Genomic DNA, 16,103 nt, shown 5'->3' with positions numbered 1-16,103 from the left:
TATATTCACCACAGGTACGTAATAGGTATGTGGTCTTAGGATATTTCCTATTGCAACCAAATCGTAACAAAGTCACGGTGACCTTCAGTTGGGTCACTCATGCAAAACCAATATTCTATGTTTTGTCTGTTTGCCCCGTTCCTTTTTATTTTATTATTTTTTATATTTTGTGGTGCTCACCAAAAATTTGTGGATGTATTGTCAAGGTTAGCAAAAACAAATTGAAAAGGTTTTATATTTATTTAAAGCAAACTAGTTGTGCAAGTTTGAAGAAAAGCTGAAAATTCTTTCGTGACTTTATCGCTGTGTAAACAACCAATGTAAATCCGAATTGTTATATCTAAGTGTAGTTTGTAATACTAAAAAAAGAGTTGTCATTCTAAAGAACCAGTAAACTGTTTGTCAAGTGTGTGGAAATAACAAGCAATAAACTTTAAAGTCTGTATGGTTTACAGTACATTGGCTGTCATAGCCTTATAGCCAAGCATTCTAGTGTACATCCAAGACAGATCTTCAATGTGCCGTTTGTTGTGGACTGTTGGTCGAGGGAAGTTAACCGTAAACAGTTGCCTACGAAAGAAGGAAGCTGGAATATATTATTTCCCGTCACTGGCTGAAGGAGCAAACTACCACGTTTGTCTGTGATTGTGTATGCAGCAGCTTCCAATCTTTCCTCGGTTGTAAATTCACTCAGTTTTAAGGACTTCTTCTTGAACCATCCCTGAGGTTCACATTCAAGGATTTTTAGATAGGAATTTTGCATAGGTATTATACCATTGATAAGTTAGTACCAGAAGTTAAATTTATGGTGTCATTTCGGCTAGGTTGTAGATCTCCAGATTTTTATCTTGTATATACCTGACGCTCGGCTGTCTGGGAAGCATTTATCGCTTGAGATAATCAAATTTTAGACAAGTTTTTATTGTTCTTCGAAGGAGTCTTTTCCCACATGCGTTGGATTTTTGTGATTTGATGGGCTTTATTTTTTGTTTGTTTGTTTTCAAAACTCCTAGCAGAAGAGAAATTACCTAGGTTCGTTTAAACTCCGGTCGAGTTAATTTTACAGTACTTTTTGACTGCGGTTATTGATACACATCAAAGGTCACCAAAGGAACCAACTAGGGAGTGAATGTTTTCATAAAAGGGAAAAAATATTAATTCTCTTTGTTATGCGGATATTAAGAACCGCCGAACCGCCCGCTTTAAGGAAGCGTCCGATTTGTGAACGTTTCTCCCAGTTGTCTGTATAAGCAAGGAGCAATTAAGTTGATACGGTATATATGATATAGCAATTTGGATTCACCAAGAGGAAACCAGGTAATAAGCTCATTTACACGGAGACGTAAATTGAAAACACAAGCATCGGGAAGCAGAGACACATGGCACAAAAAGTTGTAGGTTGGTCGTTAAGTGATACTGGCATAATAACACACACGTGCATATCCAATTAGGGGGTCATCCAGCAGGCAGTGACTAACCTGCATTGAGGGATATTACTGGTTTAAGCAGAGCAGATCAGCTATCTTTTGTTCTTGGTCGAAAATCACCGGATTGTTTTTTTTTCATATCGATGACATTGTGATGTATAGGATGCAGTGGGACTTGTACGGTATAATGTGATAGGCTGTTTGGATGTGTTATCTGCTATACTCAATTAAATTTTTGGAATTTGCAGTTCTCCACAGGAATAACTTGTACACAAAGACAGAGCATTTCTTCTTCTTAAAAGTTGGAATTTATTATTCTCTGTTTTTTTAAACTTTCTGTGATGTTCTTTACTGCTTTTGCATATTTAGTAAATTAGATTGATCTACTTTTGGGATTTATCTGTTTTTATCTGTCATGTGAGATGGAGATCAATATGTTTGTGCCGTTTTATTGTTATTCATTTTTTCCGGCGGAGAACTCGCAACTTAGGTATATATGACAATGGAATATGTGTATGTCTAAGTACTAATTTGCTTCCTGCAAACGTGAACTCACAAAATTTAACTGTAGACAGAAATAAGAACTAAACATGCCTAAGTATCGAGCAAATAACGGTGTCGTTGCCAGGAAAAGTCGCATGGTCATGTCGGAATCAGCCCTGTTTGATTCATATCGTCAAGAAACTCTCGGACTCTCATATAACGAATATCAGGTTTGTGCTCTTAAGCCAAGACATTTCTTCCATTTCTTTTTCCTGTTAAATATTTCCCAGTCAGTTTGCTGTTCAATTGTCCATATTCTTAAAGATATTTACACTTGTAAATTATATAAAAAGCTATATTTCTTCCCTGCCTGCTTTCTGCATGCATGGGGTGTGTGATCCCTGCATGGTGCATGTATGGGGAGTGTGATCCCTGCATGGTGCATGCATGGGGGGTGTGTGATCCCTGCATGGTGCCACATGTATGCAAAGGTCCAGCAGCTTCTGGCTCGCACACCCATAAATGAACTATTTTCTTCCCCTCATTTTTCATTCCTTTATTTCATTACAGTATTTCCAGGAAGTAAATAACCTTTTCCAGAATTATAATAGAATAGAGACAAGTGTGTATAGATACAAACAAGTGATATTTAACATGTTAACATGCTATTTTTGTCTCATTGTACCTTAACTTATTTGCTTGGAAGAGTGGGAAACGGAAGTGTAAATACTTATCAAATCGTTTACCCTTCACTCTCTTAATAATTCTCATGATAAGACTATATATATATACACACTTCAAGGAAATGAACGCTGGCAAACCAGAAAACCGAGATCAATGGGAAAAGAAAAGATAATAACAATAGGCATAAAACACATGTATGCGTTACTGGTAAATGACTACATAGGGACAGCCCCCATCTAAGGGCTAGCTATGTAGCTCTGCCATTATTAGAGGGCAGGGCTTTGAACCCTGAGGTAACTGGGTTGAATCCTGTTCTAGCCAAACACATTTCTTAGCATTTGAAAACATTTTAAACATATCACAGTGAGCTGCCCATGGAGAAAATTGACTTTCTGTAACTTAAGTTAATTGTTCAACTTTTTAATATACTAAGTGATAATTAAATGTAAATGTTGCTCTCAATTAGCAATATGAGCAAAGTGCAGTTCTGCAGAAAGAAAAGCCTAACCAAATACTCAAAAAGTTTGTTTTGTGAATCAGTGGATAATCGGGCTTGAATTATTCTGGTATAGAATAAAAAAGGAAGGGGGAGGGGGGTAGGGGAGTTTGGAGATAAAGAGAATACACAATTTTGTCCCCAAAAATGATAAAGATTGTAAATATTATGAAAGCATTTACTCAATAATTGAGTTTTTGTTCATGATTCGTTCATCTGGGAGGTGGTTATAAAATGATGTCATCATCGAAGTTTATATCAATATTTAGAATTTAAAAACCTCATGAGCATTACTCTTTGATTATGTTGATTATAATAATAATTATGGCACATATGTTCATTGAAACCGTTAATTGCCTTTTGTAGTAATTAGAAATGGTATTGTTGTCCAATTAAGCGGCAATACAGTAGCATGGAATGCAATCTTACGATCGTAAGGTCGTATGACTATATCCTAATTTTCGAACTTATAAAATTTCTAACCTCAAATTATCTAGTGGTCATCTGTTGACCATTTTTGGAGGGCCATTTTGGCAAGAAAAAAAACTTTTCAGAAAGGGGAAAACATAACCATAGCAAGCCGTAAGGACGGATATATCGTCACGTACATAAGCAAATCTGGTTCGTAATTTATCTGCTCCAGTTCGTATATCAGAAAAAACCTTATAAAAAAATTCCACTCGATGAATTTACAAAGTCATTGAACTTTTTTTTATCCTTACTTCCCGCTAGATCCTCTGTGACCCATTTGGATTACGCTGTACACAATAGTCCTCAAGAAGTTTGTTCCTCTCCTCTTTAGAATTTGACCGCACAAATTTCTGTCGAGGAGAATTTTTGCTTTGATGATGTCGTACTTTGTTAATATCTAGTGACGATGAACGATGAAGGGGTTAATAGACTGAACTCTTGACACCAATTCATGCAATAGATTAATTGCTGACTTCCATCTTAGTCCTCTCCATCGCGCTGTTATTTGTAATTAGTCCTGCCTGCCTGCCCGCCTTTTTCTGAACTTATTCTGCCGCAATGTTTAATGGCTTTCAAATCGGATAGAAAAAGTAGGTTAACAACCACAATTTTGCTCCGAATAATCGAACCCCTGTGTCATTTAACCCCTCTTGGATGATCTCAAGAAAATTTGCAGACTAAGATATTGTCTGAAAGTACTAACTGTTGTATCGATAAACTAGTTCTCTGTGTACTGTATGTTGTAGGTGGAGGTTGGAAGGTTTACTCTATGGCAGCCACCTCCCGCCATGGAAATGCACAAACGATAATATCACTCTTTGGCAAAATTTAATGTGATCGTTACTGCGGTCGGGCGTGATGAGACAATGGACTGGGGGGCTACGGCCCTGGGACCTACGATCAATGTTTAGGTGGCTAGAGGTACGTCTGTCATCTGATGGATCAGGTCAGCATTTCCTTCCTCCAGAACAATGGTGGACACCCTCATGAATGTACCGTGAATTTATAAAGATTTTTCATTTAAATGGCGGCACGGTGACGTAGTTTTCTCCTAAGCCTCATCAGGGTCTCGACACCGCAGCTACAACTATTCCAATCTGTTCTTTTTTTAGTGGGGTCGATACATCCATGATCATCTTTTGATCATGTACATGTAAAGTCATGTATCCTGTAGGGTCCACCTACACATTTTGACAGCTTAAAAATTGCTGTATATCCACTTGGGAAAGACGTTTTGTTTATATTGACCCATGTTTCCAAATTTCAAACCTCTGTTTAAAATACTTTGAAATATTTTTTTCATTTGTTTCCAGCAACATGTGGGGTTACAATCTACAGATGGTACCGAGGCAGTCCGAAGGGCTCATCGCAAGAGGAGAAGTCGAACAGCACCAGAACAACGTGTCATAGAGAGGGCGCTTGTCAAAAACCAAAAAGAAACCAAGTCAGGGATAGCCGCAGTTGACCACGGTAAGGTCCGCAGGGGCGATGATACACCACCGTTATTGCAAAAAATTGTTTTCTTTTTATCTGTTTGGGCCAACCTTTAATTTAGTGTGTAGAAGTACCACATTGAGTACAAGAAGCCTATTGTGTGTGGTGGAGGTCAAAGGTCATTTGGGGTCATCAGAGGTCAAATCATGAAACCCTTGTAAACATGTACACCCTCACTATACATTACGCCAGATTCATGAAGAAAACTTCTCATGTTACATCATCGAAACCACAATGCATTTTTGCATTCTGATGGAAAAAAAAGGAAACACATGTGGAATTGGATGATTCACAGAAATGAGGTAGGTGGGTGGGGGGGGGGTAGGACTAGGATCATTGTTTAGTGTTCTGAAGAAAAATCACCTGTCTAGCTGATATAACATGTTTGTGAAGGTGATTGCTGTGAATATTATGGGGGAAGGGAGGGGGTGGGGTTATAGCTTCCCCTCCCTGGTGTTTGGGGGAATGTATTAGAGTCAACTGTATGGATAAACTTTTGCTTCAAGCTCAAATAATTTCTCTTAATTTTGTTCAGTTATAAGAATATCATGAGCAAAATGTTGGTACAGAATGTTGTGTGAAATTCAGACAACATCTGCCTTTTACTGTACATGCTACATATACACAATTTACAGTGTATTAAGGAGAGCAGGTTAAGAGGTTTAAAATACGAAGGTGACATCTCCAGTTATTTGGTGCAAAGGTTGTGGCAAAGTGCTCTCTCGGCTCCAATAAAATTTTTCTCTTTGAGAAATTAGTACTTGAATTTCGTCTGTGTCTGCTACAAGCTAGGTTGGAATCTCAAGTAATGATCAATGGGAAATATCGTCACTAAAAGCAAACATTAATCAAAGAATGATAAGCGTACCTTTTTCTATTCAGCTGTTGTTTTGATAGCATGACATTGTTATGACAGTTGATAGGGGGGGTGCAGCTTAGACTGGGGGGGAGGGGTGGATTTAAGCTTCTTTGATATTTAGTTTAATGACTCCAAAGTACAACAGGGCAGTAAATACACCAGGTTCACATGTTTATACCAGTGTTATGGTCGATAGGATGAAAGTGGTGGCATTTAGAAGCAATTATGATTCCAACCAAGCATCGGGGAGGTTGTGTGTTCGAGTCCTTGCTCGCCAAGGTGAAGTTCCAGGAGAAATCTTTTGGTTTTCCCCATTTGAAATGGTTTCTGAATTATAAGAAAAACAAGGAAAAATAAAAAAAATCAAACATCAAAAAATTCAAAAACATTGAGCTGAAAACTACAAATTTAATTCAGTATTTTGTAAAATTCTATTGTGGATCTTCTCAAGTTTTTCACCTCAGCTACCCAATCACCCCCCCCTTCATCCCCCTCCATAGCAAGCCTGATGAGGGGGTTAAGGAAAATTGGATTCTCAGTTTCACCTTAATACATTTAGAAAAAGAAATTATGACTGCAAGAAAAGAAGGGAGCCCTATAATTGTCCCTGACTAAATATCTTGTAAACTACTTTTATGGATGAAAACGTGATTTTTCACAAAATTTATCATTCTAGAATTCAAACCTAGATATTGTATTTACACACAACGTAAAAATCATTTTATGCTGCAGTGCACTGTAGGCAATGAACATATAGTCTCATAAAACCCTACAGTGAAAATGCAAATATTAATTTTGGCTAAGAGTCCTTTACATTTCCGTAGCAGGCACAGATGCATTTCCTGGGACCGTGCCTACTAAATGGCCGGCAGATAAGTTCTCTGGAGAGTCAGCTGCAGACAGATTCTTAATTGAAACTTATTTCACTAAATTGAAACGGACTGAGGATTCATTCTCCGAGCAACTGACTCGTTTCCGATTGTCCTTGAAATTATATTCAACGTCCAGTCTGGACGATGAAGGCTCTCGGATCGTTCATGTCCATGGTTGATGCTAAAAGGGTTTACAACTGATTCTGGAGTGTAGGGACTGGTGGAAGCTGGCGGTGGTTGGGGGGAGGGGGGTTGGAGGTGGGAAACCTCAAAAGTGTCCCTTTGCATATAATAGACATTGCATCTCTTTTTTTCTTATTGAAAAGTTTATCTTGATCCATTTGACTATTGTAATGTAAAAGAAACATTTTATTACTGTATATAAAAAAGTGACATTTTTTGGAATAATTAAAAAGAATGTTATGATTAGAAATTAGTGCCGGGGGAAAAAAAGGAAATTTAGAAGACTGTGCCATTTTGTTAGAAATATTCAAATTGTAGTGCAGAATGCGTACATTCAGGGTTCAATTCCTGGTAACATTTTGAGGTGAATTTGTCATTTGCGTCCTGAAATCAAAGTCCCACTGTCCATTCAAGTACACTACCTCCCCCTACCCCACCCCCCCCCCACGCCACCCACTCCACCATGCCCTTTTTACATTCAGAACACTTGCAGTCATGAGGACATTTCAATAAAACCTTGAAATGTTACCCATATCCATTTTTACCATCTTCACGTTTAGCTCAATTTTCAGTATAATAATAAAATAATATGGAACATTGCAGAAATTTTGGGAGTACTAATATTAAGTTTTAGCTCTGGCTAAGCAGCAGACCTTTATGTTCCTCTTACCATGACCAGAAAAGAACACATTCACACACACACACAGACACACATGTTGGTTTTACATTCCAACCGAGGACCCCATTGTATTTTCCATTGTTCAAATCCATGTACCCTAACCTTAACAATACCCCATACAATAGAAATTCTTCCGAGGACGTGGTGATTCTTTAGAAATCACAACCGAGGACCTGGAATTCTTTTGTTCAAGTCCTCGGTCAGATAGAAAAACAAACGCACCCGTACATACTGACCTGTCTGTACTTATGTATATTTATCCCGCTTTCATGAAGTATATAAAACTTTCCATTTTTATGAATCAATACTCAACAAAAGTAAGTTTGAACGAATTTTATCTGTGTCACACATAATTTTGCTACATTACCCTTGTGTACCATCGAGTACCTGAATTACTTTTCCCTGCTGCAGTACATGTAATTGTCAAGTCAACGACATTGTTGCTCACCCGCTAAATAGGAGCCAATGATATGTTAGGGAGGAAGTTCCACATGACAGCTTAATTACTTCAAGACTGTGTTCGGCTACGTTGATTAATTACACCCTGTCTGACTAATATGTACTACTGGCCAAGTGAGTAGGCAGTTCCTCTTTAACGTTGATGAATGATCACAGATCTACACCACACAATTCAAGAAAGAAAAAATACTTTACAATCCTTATTTTTTATAAAGGATGATTTTTTGGCAGATTTTTTTTATTTTTGATCATATATGCTGTAGCTCAAGAATGTAGACAAATTTGATTGCTAGTAGTAAATGTTCTATAGCTAGTCCTGTTTTCAAGAAATCTAGCTTTAAAAGTATGTTATCAAGACCCTGTCTGCAATGCTCCTTCAAGGCCACATTGATGATGACATCAGCTCATCGGTGGAGGTCTACTAAAATGGTAATGTTAGTTCATCGTTTCGTACTCGTGCTGTGGCGGAGCGGATAAAGGCGATGCCATTTGAAGCAATGAGGCTTAGCAATCGGGAGGTTCGATCACCGGCAGGGTCATAGTAAGGAGGGTTTTTCATCCAAGATCTATTGACAGTTTTCCCATCTTAAATGACTTCTAAATTAAAAAGATTCCAAATTTGAGTTAAAGTGTTGCATTGGAAGCCACCTGACATGGAAGTCGTAATCCACAAGCCCTCACAGGCTTCTCCCACATTCGTGGTCTCTTAAGCATCGTATAAATAACTGCCTGATTATTATTGTTGTGGAAATTCTAATAATTCAACCCCAGATGATGTTCTTTTAACTTCCTAATAAACAACAGGGCAGCCTACATGGGTGACAATTTTCGTACGCTGCTCCTGGGAGGCCTAAAGAGGTCAAAAATTGCCTCAATTTGACCCAATTTTTTTACAACATGTAGTTTCTATTAATGGGCTTCAACATGCAAGCCATAAAAAAACCAGTTCCTGATTGATAACAGGTCCAAAAAGATGTTCTCCTCCTACATTTTGGCACTTTTCCTGAAGGAGAACAATCAGGCGGATGGATATAGACTCTAATAGGAGTATGCCACCTTAACTTCCTATATACATAAACCGTAGGTGACATTTCACTGCCATTTGTCCCAGTGGCGGAGCTAGGGGTATTGGTCAGGAGGGGCGAGAATGGTCTGTAGGGGCGCCATCGACACTATCAGAGCTATATACAGCTCTGGACACTATCTAAACGGAGCGCCACCACTGGTTGGCGCGTAGCGTACAGAAATTTTTTTGAGTAAAGATACTCCCTAGATCGCCGGAAATGACCCTTTCCGGGCCTGGCTAATTTGCAGATAAACGAAGAATAAATAGGTGTCATCGCCAAATTACACCAACAACATGTGACAAATGTTAAGTAGATGAGAGAGCAATAAAAAAGTCAATAATCACGAATAAGTAAAAAGTGGTAAAGAGCTGAAAAGGGCGCCAGCAGTCCATTTTAGTCCGTCAGGGGGGCATCGCCCCCCCCCCTGACTGTATGGACGCTCCGCCACTGATTTGTCCGACAAAATGTCATAGAGTGCTTTCACACTTAATCCTCCAATCTTCATAGTGTGTTTCCAAAACCACAAATATTTCAATCCACTTTCTCATCTACGTTGAATTCTCCGCGGGGGATCAGACCACAAGCTGGCGATCAACAAACAGGAAGTTACATACAACGCAGCAAGTCATGTCGATGTTTTCCACATGTATGTAATAGTTGTATGCACCCTTGTATCAGCTGGGAACTGGACATGACGTCATTTGCCATCATGATCACGGGTCACCCCTGATCCACCAAATTTTGGCACTTGTTATTTTTAACTGGGGCCCTGGATCTGATACCGCCCCCCCCCACCCCTACAAAGGAGGATTAAGATGTTGGGGGTCAGATTCCTGAGGGAGTTATCACCTGAATCTTGTGATAACACAAATAAATAAAAAAAAGAAATGAAAGTTGTGTCTCGAGTGGAGGATGAGACCCTCCCCCCCCCTTGGCTGGAGGTGAAAGTACCCTCTGGGAGTTTGACACCCTCCAATTTATTCCCAGGCCATGAGGATTCTTCAGTTACAGTAATCAAGGTCTCGGTCACTGGAACAATGCATTGTGGGTAGTGGTTAAATCCTTGTAGAAGTCTTATCATACAGGGGACTATTATTTCATGTTCTAGCATATTTGGTGGCAATATAGTTACAGATGACGCTTAAGCCCTATGGGTATAAGAACCGCGGTTAAAAGTGACTTTGGTGTAAAAATTTACAAAATTGTGCCCCTCTGAAACCACAGAATCACCGACAATGTAGAATTGTGAAAATTAATACAGCAATCAATATTCATACAGTTAGTGTTGTATTGTGTGTGTGCGTTTGTATAAATCTCACAAAATTGTAAACAGATTTGTGTCCTTTTTTTTTGTTCCCTTTTTCAAAAATTCAAGGGGGTCTCGATTCCATTCTGGTTCGATATGCTTCAATGGAATATTTCCTGTATAAACCTCTTCACACTTACAATAAAATAAACTTGATTATTCCCCAAAATGAATAACTTGATATTGAGTCACAATGAGCAGGTCGGGTTTTTTGTTCTTCCAAATGGATTTAATATTTTGTGTTTAAAAAATGAAAAAATGAAAAACAAGTTAATGAAGAGGATATGAGTAGTGCATGCCATGCTTTTTGATGTTTATTATAAAAGACTGCTTTGGAATATTTTATGAATACAACAAAAGTCTTTCTGTTTCTGTTCAGTTGTCTTTTACAGAGAATATATAAGCTTTAACGTGAGTAGAATGACTGTTAAATCCCTCCCTAATTAGCTCTTCGACTCTAAGCTCGGGTGTGTTAATGGCTAGCTGTACAATGTAATTATATAAAGACTTCATTTACCAGCAATTCCCTGACTGAAGATAGACAACTTTTCCAAGAAAAAATATAAAAAAATTAAAAAATTGTCTATTCTATAGAAACAAACCTCGCGAGGTCGACCCGGGGTTAAACTCCTTTTGATTTGATTGGAATGACTGTTAAACAAACTTTACTTCATAATTCTACGAGATCCGCCCTTTGCCTACCAACTCTACCAAAAGTTTTAACACAGGAGGATGGTGCAACTTTCCTTGAAATCCATGACAGGGTTCACAATTTCCTATTTCTTTGTCCTGGCATAATTCAAATTTCGTCTTTTTTGGGGTTTTCGGTTTCCTTAAAATAAAATATAATACCAAAATCCGGTCGGCAAAAATCGGTTTCGGTACTAAAACCTGTTAAAAACCATTTAATTCAAAATCTTGGCTGGAAGCAAATATTTGATATACTGAAAGCGATATTATCTGAGACTGTATTTGAAAAGACTGTACTTGAATCAAAATACTCTTGATTTATTCTCAGTAGTTTTCCTCACAAATGCAAAACTATTCTGCTAGGTTGTATGTTAAGTCTATTCTATATTTTGAGCCACCTATGAAATGCACGGATAATTAATACAACTTTATAATTTGAACCATCATCTTCACTCTTGCAGGTGTCAAGATTTTAAGTTTCACACACACGGAGCCTGTGCAAGTACCCAGTGCCAAAGAGGTTGTCGGATTTGATGGAGGCCAAAGAACGCCAGATTCCACATTGGTAAGCAACTGGCAGTTAAGCATATAATAACAGGAGAGCTGAGAATAAGAAATTCTCAGGCTATGAAAGAAAGATCAATTGGACATAGAATTAATTTCATTGGCCAGGGGGGTTACAAAAGTGGAGCAAGAGGGAGGGGATGGGTGGGGGGTTGGGCAGGGACATGAAGGTAATTCTCAGTAGTTTTCCTCACAAATGCAAAACTATTCTGCTAGATTGTTTGTTTAGTCTATTCTGGCCCATAATCTTTCAAAAGTCTACTTAGGACCCATTTTTTTGGTAAATTAATTTACTTTCTTTGTAAAGCTCCTTGAGCAGTGACTTTTGTTTACTGATTTGGCGCTATATAAGTCTCATTTATTATTGTTATTATTAAGGGTTTTAGGAAAAGCCATTGCCGTTGAAAATCTTATGGTATTATGTATTCGTCATCTCTCTGGAAAGTATTTCTATTATTTAGCCAAATATTGACTATATGAATATTCAGTTAAAAAAAGTAAGGTAATTTACATAAGGAGGAAAACTCAAACATGTGGTACAGAAAAAAAACAGGGATTGCCTGTTACAAAGTAAGCATCAAAAACCATCAAATACAAATTGATAGGGTTAGTGAATGTGGGGAAAGGGAAAATTATTATCCTTGGGAATAATAGTAACAAAAATGAGTATTTTTCCAGAACTCACATTTTAAAATTCACTTTGTTTTCTTCTCCAAAAGTGTGTATTTATCCTTACATACCTTCATGCAACCAATTTAAGTTTTTCACGGCTCTATAAAAGTTAAGTTTTCTATTATTTATACCTCAAGTATCAAAAAAGGCCATATTTTGCTTTGATTTTTGTCTCTTTAAATCTTTCACTTTTGGTATGGGCTTTAATGAGACACTGTGTCAGAAAATAAGAAACTGCAGCAGCTGCAAAATCCCCTGCAGCAAGGAAGGGTGACTCCTCAATGTCAAACAATAGAGACTTACCTCGCAGGCCAGCAGTGCCCATTCTCGAAACTTCAAAGCACAAAATATGACATATATCCTACACAGCCTGGCTGCAAGATGATGCAGCTTCCTCTGCAGTGTTCTACGAAGCAATCCAATGTGACTGACTATGTATTGTTCACACAGTATCTGGATAGTAAGGGAGTGTATCTGGATAGTTAGGGAGTGTTAGCTCAGTGGTTAACGTCGGTGCCTTTCAATCATAAGGTCCCGAGTTCGAGTCACTCCAAGATTAATGTATTTCATCCAGTTACAGAGTTGTTGACAATTCATAATCATGGACGTTAAATATGAATGTAAGAGACTGACATCGGTCAGCTTGTGGCTCTGATAAGCCAATAATGGCCAATAAAGCCGCAAGCTGACCGAAGTCAGTCTCTTAGATTCAGTCCATGATTATGAATTGTCAATTGTCAACAACTCTGTTAAACTGGATGCGGACCTTAAGATTGAAAGGAACCTACTATAATTTCTACTATAATTTTTGTTGTCAGCAGCATAATTGCCATTACCAGCAACATATCATCTCATTACCCCTCCAAGGTAATTTACTCCCCTCCCTAACCCCCCCCCCCCCCCTCCTCCAAAATGGGCACCTTGAACTAAACGTTCCTCTCCTAAGGGATGCACCAATGCTGTCTAGAGCATCTGTTTTATCATCCTAGAATGTTTAGACTTGGTCATAGATGACTCATCACTTCCTCGACGAACATTAACATCTCCAGGTTACAGAATTGTTTCCTCGCAAAATAAACTCGGTAGGAAAACACGGCAATCTGCCGGTGACCTCTGAGTAGGTTTACACTCAGGAAGTATCCCCACTTTACCGTATTTACTTTCATCCATCAGCTGTAATTGGTCTGTTAGTAAGTTAATTACGGATGCAATTCCAAGTAGAGTAGAGTTTAGGCCAGCGTGGTTCTTAAAAGTATACCCAGGGGTGTACAACGCACACTTGGCCATTTGCCAGGACGTCGAATAGTTTAAAGGGCTTCAGATCACCGTATACTAGATTCTGCGGTTAGCATTTACTCGCATTTCATTTCATTTCTTTTCAATTATTTATTTTTGTTCTATCACAACATAAGTATGACGTATGACATAGAAGGAGATAAGAAACAAAACTTATGAAAGGAAGTGTACAAAAAAACCCTATAGGGCTTGTCAGGTACTAACACTCCCCTAAAAAAAAATACAGAACTTAACATATAGAAAAGAGAACCAAAAAAACAAAACAAACAGAACCACCCCTTCCTCTCTCTTTCCTCACCCCCTCCCCCCCCCCTCAGTTTCATTTCGAAGTTCTAGTACATGTTGATGGAGTGCTTTTGTAAGCTTTTTATAATAAGCAACCAAATAATTGATATGAAAGTACCAACCTCTTCTTAATAAACCTCTCTAGTTTAGACAATAAAGTGCGTCTTCCTACATTCGGTTAATGGTAGTCCTGTAATGAGCCATTTGCCATTGGGGGATGGGAGTGTAGGGGGGATGGTGCAGGGGATATGGGTGTAGGGGGATGGTGCAAGAAAATGGTTGGGATAATGAAAAGGAACAATCTTTTGATTACTATAATTTGGTGAATTAGCTCCAATACATTTCCCTTTGGGAGGTTGGGGAGGAACGGTTGTTTTTTTGAGAAGTTTTAATAAAACACTAAAGTATATACTGAGTTAACTCATTGATGGCAGTAGAGATAGAATAGAGAAGGCAAGAAATCCCCTCATCCGTCTTACCTCACCCTCACCCCTAAAATAATTCTTTTATGCCACCAGTGATGACAATCTTCTAAACCCATGTTGCTTTTTAAACTTTTTCATCACTTGCATGTCCCCTTAGAAATTGAAAAACAAAGAAAATCCTTTTGCATCCCCTTTACCAGCTTCCTTTGAATGGATTTATGCCTATAATGGTAGCACACTCTCCCCACTTCCCCCCCCCCTCCCCCATTCCCAATTCCTACTTTACACCCCAGAGGAATATGTCAACCCTCCCCCTCTTCTTAGGTTAGGAAGCAGTGTTCTAACCAATAATCAAATCTTCTGTTATTATGTGGGCCAGATATCACAGATAAATATTGATCATTTCGGCTTGACATTTAGAAATCTTAATTCGAGATAGATTTAACAGTTATTAGTCGTGATTCTAAATGACATCACAGGAAATCCCAGTTATTCCACCTTCCGTAAGGATGCATACATTTTACGTAAGGGATGTTTGGATGGTCGTTAAAATGACCGATAGATCTGATAGGGGAATTAGCCAATGCACGGTATATCCTAATGGTAATTCCCTTTGTCATGTTCGCTCAATGGGAAGCTATCTATATGCAGAGCCGAGGGGTAAAAAAATAGTTCAGGCATCGAGAAATCTAGGGTAGCTAAAGGGTCAAGTCATGGAGGTGAGGTGGGCGGGGTCGTTGTCTTCAATGGCCAAGAAATAAGATAGTAGATGTGACCAGTAGATAGTAATGGTTTGGAGGATTCCTTATATAATTGAATTGTTAAATTTTGTAAGAAGATAAGGTCAGATAGCAAGTTAGCACACTCATATCTATGACTTTCTGGTCACCTCTGCTGCTGATCCTCTGAAATGGTGCAATTTATTCTCGGTTTGATAAATAATATGTACTTGTAGAATCTCTTTCACGTTCAAGCCCTGCTCTATTCTACATTTCATAGACTTCAGACTTCCCGCTTGAATACTGTAGAACTGAATAACAAATTACCTTGCATAGATTTTGAAAAAATTTGGTTGTAGAATTTTGAAGTAGTGTCTAAAATAGATAATTCAATCACTGTGGCATTAACAAAACTGGTTGTGTTTGGCGTGCCTCTCGTCGCATTTCTGTCGGAATAGATTTGTACACGTAAAACACGGCACTTATCTACCCTAGGCGCATATCGAAAAATGTGAACTCATCGCAGCTATGCGTATAGCCTAGTCTGAATAATAGAATCATGATTGCGAATTAACACTTGTCTTTAAATGGTAAAAACAGATTATCGCACCTATCGTGGCAAAAACAAACGACGATACTTATACGATGTTTATCCGGAAAGACAAACTAGTTTATTTATATTATGAATGTGACATGTAGTTGGAGGTGGAATACGGACCATGTATATGTACGAACAAAACCCAACCACACATGCTTTGAAGGGAGTGAAGACTAGGGCACAAAGAAACGTCTGATGCCAGTAATCTGACATAGTTTCGAATGAGGTGTAACAGAAGTGTTGGACACCACCATCAATCCCAGAAAATACACACACAGCTTGCTACCGTCGGTAATAAGACACTAGTGTACAGTCAATACATGCAGCTACGGTCAATACCCACAACACAGTGTACACAGCAGCGATGGACATCT

General features: G+C 38.5%; 1 protein-coding gene across 3 annotated transcripts in view; it reads left to right on the top strand.

The window, feature by feature from the left end:
- The window catches only part of LOC139984183 (rho GTPase-activating protein 18-like), an 87,886-nt gene that overhangs the window by 51,101 nt on the left and 20,682 nt on the right, over positions 1 to 16,103 (top strand). For 2 of the 3 annotated variants that reach the window (XR_011798967.1, XM_071997961.1), the window contains exons 5-6: positions 4,875 to 5,031; positions 11,632 to 11,735. Coding sequence is in view for 2 of the 3 variants with exons in the window: in XM_071997961.1 (XP_071854062.1) it covers positions 4,875 to 5,031; positions 11,632 to 11,735 (261 nt within the window). In the remaining variant the exon portion in view is untranslated. Of the gene's footprint in view, positions 1 to 170; positions 2,141 to 4,874; positions 5,032 to 11,631; positions 11,736 to 16,103 lie in introns of those variants that run through there. The other variant, XM_071997963.1, reaches the window with a different exon arrangement.

The sequence above is a fragment of the Apostichopus japonicus genome, chromosome 17 (genome assembly GCF_037975245.1).
Source record: "Apostichopus japonicus isolate 1M-3 chromosome 17, ASM3797524v1, whole genome shotgun sequence".
NCBI lineage: Eukaryota > Metazoa > Echinodermata > Holothuroidea > Aspidochirotida > Stichopodidae > Apostichopus > Apostichopus japonicus.
This window is presented reverse-complemented; position numbering and strand designations above follow the sequence as displayed.